The sequence below is a fragment of the Galeopterus variegatus genome, unplaced genomic scaffold (assembly GCF_000696425.1).
Source record: "Galeopterus variegatus unplaced genomic scaffold, G_variegatus-3.0.2 Scaffold11140, whole genome shotgun sequence".
In the NCBI taxonomy this organism is placed as follows: Eukaryota; Metazoa; Chordata; class Mammalia; order Dermoptera; family Cynocephalidae; genus Galeopterus; species Galeopterus variegatus.
This window is the reverse complement of record NW_007737251.1, coordinates 22,420-32,850: the sequence shown is the minus strand read 5'-3', so window position 1 is coordinate 32,850 and position 10,431 is coordinate 22,420. Positions and strand designations below refer to the sequence as shown.

General features: G+C 40.5%; 1 protein-coding gene across 2 annotated transcripts in view; it reads left to right on the top strand.

The window, feature by feature from the left end:
• The first annotated feature begins 743 nt into the window (after positions 1–743).
• LOC103610438 (zinc finger protein 626-like) overlaps positions 744–10,431 on the top strand; it is a 28,442-nt gene continuing 18,754 nt past the window's right edge. Inside the window, exons 1-2 of one of the 2 annotated variants that reach the window (XM_008594610.1) lie at positions 744–1,343; positions 3,145–3,485. In XM_008594610.1, the coding sequence (XP_008592832.1) occupies positions 3,416–3,485 (70 nt within the window). In that variant the 5' untranslated portion in view covers positions 744–1,343; positions 3,145–3,415. Of the gene's footprint in view, positions 1,344–2,952; positions 3,486–10,431 lie in introns of those variants that run through there. The other variant, XM_008594609.1, reaches the window with a different exon arrangement.

Below are 10,431 nucleotides of genomic sequence, written 5' to 3'. Positions count from 1 at the left end.
TGTTAAGGATGCTAGAATCAGCTCCAGGGGCAATTGGAAGTTCTTGGGTCTTTTCTGAATGACCGGGCGACTCTGCATCTGTGGATTTCTCTGGACATCAGGAGAGAAGACTGAAGGGTTTGGGGAGGTTGGGACCAGCCGGTAGGAGTAGATGGTGGGGACTGGACACAGGTCAGGAAGGATCCAGGAGGTAGGAGGGTCAGGCCTTGGGGCATGCTAGTCTGGTGGGCTCCAGGACACTGAAGAGGTCAATTAGGGGTCAGGGGGTTCAGTTACTGACTTGGCTGGCTGGAGCATAGGAGAGTTATTTTGGGGGTCCCCAGCCAGAGAGGATCTGCGTGTCAGGCGGGTGACTTGTAAGTTTGCTCTGTGTGTCTGCAGATGGTGTATGTGAATGTCCAAGTCTACATGTGCGTGGAGGGGGTCGGGTATTTACAAATAGGTCCCCAGCCTGAGTGAGTGGGTTTCTGAAAGTTTCCCTGGAGGGTGTGTCTGCAAATGTGTTTGTGTCTGTATGCCCAGGTATCCTCAGTCTTTATCTGAAAATGTGTTTCTAACATGTTTGTATGTGTTTGTGCCTGGGTCTTCCCTGTGTCTGAAGCTGTGTGTATCTGCATTAGTGTGTGAGGGCCTGCAGGTGGGTCTCAGTGTTTCTTAAAAGACCTGCAAAGCCAAGGAGGTGAGTGAGTGGGTTTCTGAAAGTTTCCCTGGAGGGTGTGTCTGCAAATGTGTTTGTGTCTGTATGCCCAGGTATCCTCAGTCTTTATCTGAAAATGTGTTTCTAACATGTTTGTATGTGTTTGTGCCTGGGTCTTCCCTGTGTCTGAAGCTGTGTGTATCTGCATTAGTGTGTGAGGGCCTGCAGGTGGGTCTCAGTGTTTCTTAAAAGACCTGCAAAGCCAAGGAGGTGTCTCTGAGTTCCAGGATTGTGTGTATCTGCTGTGTTGTGTGTGTGTGTGTGTGTGTGTGTGTTGCAAATTGGTCTTAATTATTTCAAGTCAACCTGTGAGGACAGTGGGTGGAGGGGTCTCTGAGTTTCTGAAAGTATACCATTGTGAGTTGGAGTTTGTGTATGAGTGTGTGAAGGAGGTCACCGCGTACCTGGGAGTCATTGTGTGTCTGATGATCCTCCCAGGGCCCAGTCCCCAACAACCACTGACCAGGTTCCATGCCCTTGTGCCTCTGCTTCTCTGAAACATTAAGTTCCGCAACCTGCAGATTTTCCTCATCAAAGGAGATTTGCCTTTGTCTGGAAGCCCAGGCCGTGAGACTGGACTTGTTGGGGAGGGGCACTTGCAGAAGAGGACTGATACGTGAGGACCATTTGAACACCTCAGTGACAGGTATAGTGATGCAGGAAAGCTGGGGCCCTAGTGGAGGAAAAAGCCTCCTGGATCTCACCCCTAATAAAAATAAAATTGAAGCCAACACATAAATTGTCTCAGGTACTGTTTAATCCCTGACATGCATGTAAACATTTAATCCTAATATTTAATTGTTTTTTGTCCTCATGTTTATGGCATAGAAAGCTGAAGGCATATAGGGATTAAATAGTCAACCCAATACTCAGGTTGCCAGGTAATATACAGGATGCTCATTTAAATTTGAATTTTGGATAAACAATGAATGACTTACTAGTACTTCCCAAATATAGCATGGGACATAACTATACTTAAAAATTCTTAACTATACTTAAAAATACTTAAAAATAGTAGTTTTGCATAGGTATTTCCCAGGCAGTATTTAGGATATACTTATACTAAAAAATTTTTTATTGCTTATCTGAAATTCAGTTGCACTGTGTGCTGTGTATTTTTATTTACTAAACCTGGCAACCCTACCCCTGAGGTCTCATAGCTAGAGAGGAGCAGGCTGGGAATGCCCTGCTGTCAGCTGCAGACAGGCTGGTCCCAGTCCATGCCTAATGCCCCCAGTAATTCTCAGTGGAAGGCAGGGGTCCCAGGAAGCCCACAGCTGAGTGTTTCTACTAATTGTTCTTGCTGCAGTGCTGGCCTCTCCCCATGCAATATGCAGAGGATCACATGGACAGGCTCATATATCTTTACAGTGGTCCCAAGAAGAAGTCATATAGCATACCCATTTCGGAGGCAGGGGCACCAAGGCAAGGTCTTTTGCCTGAGGTCCAGGTGAAAGACAGAGCTTAGATTTGAACTTAAAACTTTTGACTCTGGAGTTTCTTGGTCTGAGCCACTATGTCTAGCTGCTTCGTCACTTTAGAACAGGATTGAAAAGGCAGGGGAATTCAAATGCATGTTAAGAGCTGCCTTTATTGAGCACTTGCTGTATGCCAAGCACTAGACACTGATTTGATGCACAGTGAAATGAGCTTCTACTTCAGGGCCCCAGCACTTGTGTGTTCATAATTTTTCTACTCTTTTTCTTTTTAATTTTTTTCTGTTTTAAAATATTTTTTATTGACACATAATAATTACACATATTTATGAGTTTCAGAGTGATATTTCCATACATGTATATAATGTATAATCAAATGAAGATAATTGGGATATCCATCACCTAAAACGTTTATCATTTCCTTGTGTTGGGAATGTTCAAAATCTTCTCTTTAGCTATTTCAAAATATATAATAAGTTATTGTTAACTATAGTCACCCTGCAGTGCCATAGAGCACTAGAACTTATTCCTCCTTATCTAGCTTCAATTTTATATCTTTTGACCAACCCCTCCCTATTCTCCCTCCCACTTGCCCTTCCCAGCCTCTCGTAACCTCCATTCTCCTTCTCTACTTCTATAAGATCAACTTTTTTAGCTTCCAAATATGAGTGAGACCATGTGGTATTTGTCTTTCTGGATTATTTCACTTAACATAATGCCCTCCAGGCTCACCGATGTTGCTGCAAATGACAAGATTTTATTCTTTCTTAAGGGTAAATAGTATTCCATTATGTAAATGTAACACAGTTTCTTTATACATTTATGTGTTGATGGACACTTAGGCTGATTCCATGTCTTGGCTGTTGTGAATAGCGCTGCAATGAAGATGGGCATGCAGATATGTCTTTAACATACTGATTTCATTTCCTTTGGAAATACAGCCACTTGTGGGATTGCTGGATCATGTGGTAGTTCCATTTTTAATTTCTTGACCTACTTTTTTTATTCAAGAGGGACCCTCTCCAAGCCCCAGACCCCACAATCCCTGACCCTACCCTTGCCAAGCACCATGCCAAGTGCTCTCCACAAGTCTTCCCAATTAACCTTCAAAGCAACTGTAGGAGCAGGCACTGCTGACACTCCACTTACCAGATGAGAACATGAAGACTTGAAGAGGTGACATCACCTGCCTGAGACCACCCAGCTGATTAGTGCAGGATCCAAACCCCATCCACCCAGCTCCAAAGCCCTTGCCCTGACAGCCTGCCCTGTGACACACACAATGCTTCATCTCGGTGCCATTGAAGGCAGGAGGAACTTGGAGATGAAGACCAAGCCACCGGACAATGGAGGTGAGAGACATACGGGGTGGAATATGTGGGCATATGGAAGTGCGGATGGCCTACGAGGCATGCCTGATTCCAAGAGTTTAGACTTGAGATCCTCCCCCACACCCAATATCCTCCCACTGGCTTCTCTTGGAGTGGGAGGGGTCAGAGGTCACCTGGGATGGAATCTGGTGGACATTTAGGTCACTTAAATCAGTCCTGGCACTCCTCTGCAGGGCTGTGTTTTGGGAGCTGAAAGGGATCTGGGCTCCTTATTGTGGCCTAGAGATCCCTAGAGACCTGGGTTGTTCCTGCATCCAGTTGCCTGGTCAGGGGCCCATGGAGTCTCCCGGTTATGGATGAACATGGCCAACCTGAGGAGGTAACAATGGGAATGATGAGGAGTGGGGCGACTCAGGCCCAGACCATGGATCCTGGTGATGTCTTGACCAGATGAAGGTCTGTTGGGCTTGTTATGATGCCTCCTTCTTTCAAACTTTTTATTTGGAACAAATTTCATATCAATGGGAAGTTGCAAAAATAGTGTAGAGATGTCAGTTGTGCCATTGATCAAGTTTTTCCCAGTGGTTATATCTTACCTGATGGTAGCACAACATCAAGAACAGAAAATTGATATGGGAACAGTGTATGTATATTATCCTGTCATTTTATCACATTTGTAGTGTCTTGTCACATCACTGCCACCAAGACACGGAACCATTTCTTTAGTGCAAAGATCTCCCTCACACCACCCCTTCATAGTCACACTCACTCCCTTTCCCCCACGTGTGAATCATTCATCCACTCTCCATCTTTGTAGTTTTGTCATATCAAGAATTTTGTATAAATGAAACTGCACAATTCATGACCTTTTGAAATTCACTTTTTTTTTTTTTACTCCACACAATGCTCTTGAGATTTGTGCAAGTCATACAAGGGTACTTCAAAAAGTTTGTGGGAAAATAGAATTAAGAAATAATATGAATCTTTCCATGAACATATTTTTTTTTCCCTTTTTGTCTTTTTTCATGTCCGGCAATGGATCGCAACCCTCAGTGTCGCGCCCGCACCGGACCGGACCGGCAACGGGACCACAACCCTCGGTGTCACGCCCGCACCTCGCTCAGCCAGTGAGCGGGAACCGGTCTATATGTGGGATCCGAACCCTCGGCGGGAGTGCCGCCGCACTCCCAAGCGGCGCACTGTGGCAGTGCGCCACCGGGCCGGCCCTTTCCATGAACATTTTTTAAAACTTTTAATTTACTCGGGAGAGTGCGGCACTGGGAGTGCAGCAACGCTCCTGCCACGAGTTCGGATCCTATATAGGAATGGCTGGTGTGCTCACTGGCTGAGCGCAGTGCAGATGACACCACACCAAGGGTTGTGATCCCCTTACCGGTCACGAAAAAGACAAAAAAAAAAAAATTTAATTTACTAATTATAATTGTACATACCTATGGGGTGCAATCTGATATTTCCATACATTTATATGTTGTATAATAATAGGGTCAGGGTAGTAATGTATCAGTCACCTCATGCATTTATCATTTCTTTGTGGCAAAAACATTGAAAAACCTCTCCTCTAGCTATTATGTAATGTACAAAACTTAACTGTTAACTACAGTCACCCTACTGTGCAACAGAATATCAGAACTTATTGCTTCTACCTAATTGTAATTTTGTACCCATTAGCCAGCCTCTCCCTGTTTTCTCTCCGCCTTTCCTTCCCAGTCTTTGGTAACTGCTGATCTACTCTCTGCCTTTATAATATCAATTTTTTTCCTTATATTTCACATACAAGTGAGGGGATATGGTATTTGTCTTTCTGTGCCTGACTTACTTCACTTAACATAATGACTTCCAAGTCCACCATGTTGCTTCAAATGATAGGATTTCATTCTTTTTTTATGGCTGAAAAGTTTTCCATTGTGTATATGTCACATTTTTATTTTATTTTATTTTTTTATTTTTTTCCTTTTTGTCTTTTTTCGTGACCGGCAACGGATCGCAACCCTCAGTGTCGCGCCCGTACCGGACCGGGACCGGCTACGGGATCGCAACCCTCGGTGTTGCTCCCGCACCTTGCTCAGCCAGTGAGCGGCCGGTCTGTATGTGGGATCCGAACCCTCGGCGGGAGCGCCGCCGCACTTCCCAAGCGGCGCACTGTAGCAGTGCGCCACCGGGCTGGCCCTATGTCACATTTTTAAAATGCACTCACCTTTTGTTGGACAGTTAGGTTGATTCTGTATCTTGGCTATTGTAAATTGTGCTGCAATAAACACAGGACTGCAGATATCTCTTTGACATATTGACTTATTTCCTTTGGGTGTATACCCAGTAGTGATAGGGATATATAGCCAGGGATTGCTGGATCATATGGTAGTTCTATTTTTAATTTTTTGAGGAACTTCCATACTGTTTTCCATAATGGCTGTACTATTTACACTCCCTCCAACAGTTTGCAACTGTTCCCTTTTCTCCACATCCTTGCCAACATTTGTTTTCTTTTGTCTTTTTGATAATAGCCATTCTAACTGGGGTGAAGTAGTACTTCATTGTTGTTTTGATCTGCATTTCCCTGATGATTAGTGATGTTGAGCATTTTTCCATATGTCTGTTGACCATTTATATATGTTCTCTTGAGAAGTGTCTATTAAGATCCTTTGGCCATTTCTCAATTGGGGTATTATTATTATTATTATTATTTGCTGTTGAGTTGTTTAAATTCCTTATATACTCTTGATATTATCCCCCTGTCAGATGTATAGTTTGCTAGCATTTCTCCCATTCTGTAGGTTGCCTCTTCAGTCTGTTAGCAGTTTCTTTCAATATGAGAAAGCTTTTTATTTTTTATTTTTTTTGTCTTTTTCCGTGTCCGGCAACGGATCGCAACCCTCAGTGTTGCCCCCGTACCGGACCGGGGACCGGCAACGGAATTGCAACCCTCGGTGCTGCTCCCGCGCCTCGCTCAGCCAGTGAGTGGGAACCGGTCTGTATGTGGGATCCGAACCCTCGGGCGGGAGCGCCGCCGTGCTTCCCAAGCAGCGCCCTATCCAGTGCGCCACCGGGCCGGCCCGAAAGCTTTTTATTTTGATGTAATCCCACTTGTCTATTTTCACTTTTTTAATTTGTGCTTTTTTATTTAAACTATTCTTACATGGCCCCATGTCATGGATTGTTTCCTCTATGTTTTTTTCTAGTAATTTCATAGTTTCAGGTTTTGCATTTAAATTTTTAATCCATTTTGAGTTGATTTTTGTACATGGTGAGAGGTAGGGGCCTAGTTTTATTCTTCTGCATGGGGTTATCCAGTTTTCCCAGAACCATTTACTGAAGAGATTGTCTTTTCCCCAATATGTATTCTTGACACCTTTGCAAAGATCAGTTGGCTGTAGATGTGTGAATTTATTTCTAGGTTCTCTATTCTGTTCTGTTCATCTATGTGTCTGTTCTTATGCCAGTACTGTGCGGTTTTGGTTACTATAGCATTGTAGTGTAATATGATGTCAGGTAGTGTGATGCCTCCAGCTTTATTTTATTTTCTTTTTCAGGATTTCTTTGGCTATTTGGTGTCTTTTTTGCTTCCATATGAATTTTAGGATTGTTTTTTCTATTTCAGTGAAGAATGTCATTGGTATTTTGATAGGGATTGCATTCAATCTATACATCACTTTGGGTAGAATAGCTATTTTAACTATATTAATTATTCTAATCCATGAACATGGAATATCTTTCCATTTATTTATGTCCTCTTCAATTTTCTGTCTTCAAAGTTTTATAGTTTTCATTGTAGAGGTCTCTCACCTCCTTGGTTAAGTTTACTGCTAGGTATTTAATTTTTTTTGTAGGTATTGTAAAAGGAATTGTTATTTCTTTTCAGATAGTTCACTATTAGTATATAGAAATACTATTGACTTTTGTATGTTGATTTTGTATCTTGAAACTCTACTGAATTCGTTTATTAGTTCTAACAGTTTTTTGGTGGGGTGTTTTGGGTTTTCTATGTATGAGATCATGATGTCTACAGAAAGGGACAGTTTGACTTTGTCTTTTATATCTTTCTCTTGTCTAATTGCCCTGGATAGGACTTCCAGTACTATGCTGAATAGAAATGGTGAGAGTGGGCATCCTTACCTTGTTCCTGATCTACAGTATGATATTGACTGTAGGTTTGTCATATAAGACTTTTACTGTATTGAGGTACATACCTTCAATACCTAGATTGTTAAGAGTTTTTATCATGAAGGAATGTTGAATTTTGTCAAAATGCTTTTTCTGCATCAATTGAAATGATCATGTTTTTTTGTCTTTATTTCTGTTAATGTGGTATATCACATTTATTGATTTGCATGTTAAACCATCATTGCATTCCTGGGAATCTTAATTGATCATAGTGAATGGTCTTATTAATGTGGTGTTGCATTTGGTTTGCTAGTATGTTGTTGAGAATTTTCACATCTATGTTCATTAGGATATTGGCTTATAATTATCTTTTTTTTATTGTGTCCTAGTCCAGTTTTGGAATCAGAGTAATGTTGACCTCATAAAATGAGTTGGAAAGTATTTCCTCCTCCTCAGTTTTCTGGAATAATCCAAAGATAGTAGGTATTAGTTCTTCTATAAATATGTGATAGAATTCAGCAGTGAAGCCATCAGGTCCTGGTCTTTTCTTTAATGGAAGACATTGTATTACTGATTCAGTTTCCTCACTTGTTATTGTTCTGTTCAGATTTTCTTTCTTTATAATTTAATCTTAGTAGATTGTATTTGTCCAGGAATTTATCTATTTCTTTCAGGTTAACAAAATTTTTGGCATGTCGTTGTTCATGATAGACTCTTACGATCTTTTGTATTTCTGTGGCATCAATTGAAATGTCTCATGTTTTCTTTCCTAATTTTATTTATTTGAATATCCTCTCCTTTTTCTTGGATAGTATGGCTAATGGATTGTAAATTTTGTTTATCTTTTCAAAAAACATACTTTGTTTCATCAATCTTCTCAATTTTTTTTTCTTTTTTTAGTGTCTGTTTCACTTATTTCTGCTTTGAGCTTAATTATTTCTTTTCTTCTGCCAATTTTGGGTTTAATTTGTTGTTGTAGTTCTAGTTCTTTTAGGTGCAATGTTGGGTTGTTTATTAGAAATTTCTTTTTTGATGTAGGCATTTATTGCTTAAATTCTCCACTTAGAACAGTTTTTGCCATGCCCTACAGGTTTTGGCATGATGTGTCTCCATTCTCGTTTGTCTTATAGTTATAACAAACTATCTTAAGCTGATAGCAACTTAACTTTGGTCATATGAAAATAATCTAGAGTCCTTCTTCCCCACCATTTATATTTTTGTTGCCTTAATTTACATTTGTATCTATTATATATTCCTTGGCCACTAGTTGTAGCTGTAGTTTTTTGACCTTTTTGACTTTAAATCTTTATACTAGAATATTGAAGGATTGACATAGCAGTATTAGTTCATGGTGGTATTCTGAATTTGAATTATGAACTTACCACATCTAGTGAGTTTTGTAGTTTTTAATGTTTTCATGATGGTAATTATGGTCTTCTCATTTCCAGTTGTAGCACTCCCTTAAGCATTTCTCATAAGGCAGGTCTAGTAGTGATGAATTCTCTCTGTTTCTATTTGTTTGGGAAGGTCTTTATTTCTTCCTCATTTCTGAAGGATAACTTTACTGGGTAAAATATTCTTGGCTTACAGTTTTTTTCTTTCAGCACTTTGAATATATCATCCCACTCTCTCCTGGCAAGGTTTCTGTTAAGAAATTTGCTGGTAGTCTAATGGGGATTCCCTTATATATGGCTAAATGCTTTTCTCTTACCGCTTTTAAAATACTCTCTTTGTCTTTGAATTTGACAGTTTGATTATGATTTGTGTTGGAGAGGATCTTTTTGGGTTGAGCCTAGTTGGGGACTTTTGTGATTCCTGAATCTTAATGTCCATATCGCTCCAAAAACTTGGGACATTTTCAGCTATTAGTTCGTTAAGTAGGATTTCTGTACCTTTCACCATTTCTTCTCTCTCTAGAACACCTATTATTTGCACATTTGGTCACTTGATGGTGTCCCATAAGTCTTGTAGGCTTTTTTCATTCTTTAAAATTTTTATTTCTTTTTGTTCCTGACTGGGCTATTTCAAAATATCTGTCTTCAAGTTCAGAAATTCTCTCTTCTGCTTAATCTAGTCTTTTGATGAGGCTATTAATGTATTTTTTATTTCATTCATTGAATTCTTCAGCTCTAAGGTTTCTGTTTGGTCCTTTTTTATGATATCTATCTTTTTGTTAAATCTCATTCAGATCATGAATTGTTTTCCTGATTTCATTGAACTGTTTTTTTCTGTATTCTCTTGTATCTGGCTGAGTTTCCTTAATATCATTATTTGCAATTCCTTTACAGGCATTTCATAACTGTCCTTTTCTTTGGAATCTGTTAGTAGAGACTCATTGTGTTTCTTTGTGGACATGATGTTTCCTTGCTTTTTCATGTTTCCTTTGTCTCTACTTTGATATCTGTGCATCTAACTGAGTAGTTGCTTTTCCCAGTTTTATGAGATGGAAAATGTAGAAATTATGTTTTCCTGTATATGAGACCTGGGATGTCTGCTGGATATGTTGCATTGGCTTTAGTTCTGAGTGGACTTAGACATAGTCTCTATGCCATTTCTTTGGTTGTAATCCTCTTTGGTGATGTCTGCTGGCATTTGTACCCACACTGGCACCATTTTGCTGTGTTGGAAACTTTTGGCTAGTTGTTGGGCCAAGCATATGTGGGCACAGAGGGCCAACTGACTGTTTGGTGTTCTCTCTGAGGCTTGGAGTCGCTGCCTGACAAGCTATCAGGCCAGGCATTGGAGCACAGTACTGAGGTTTTCTCTCCTAGGGGGTGTTGTGCTGCTTTTGCCATGGAAACAGGGGAGCCTGGGTGTGTAGTAGGGGGATCAAGCAGATCTGTGAATG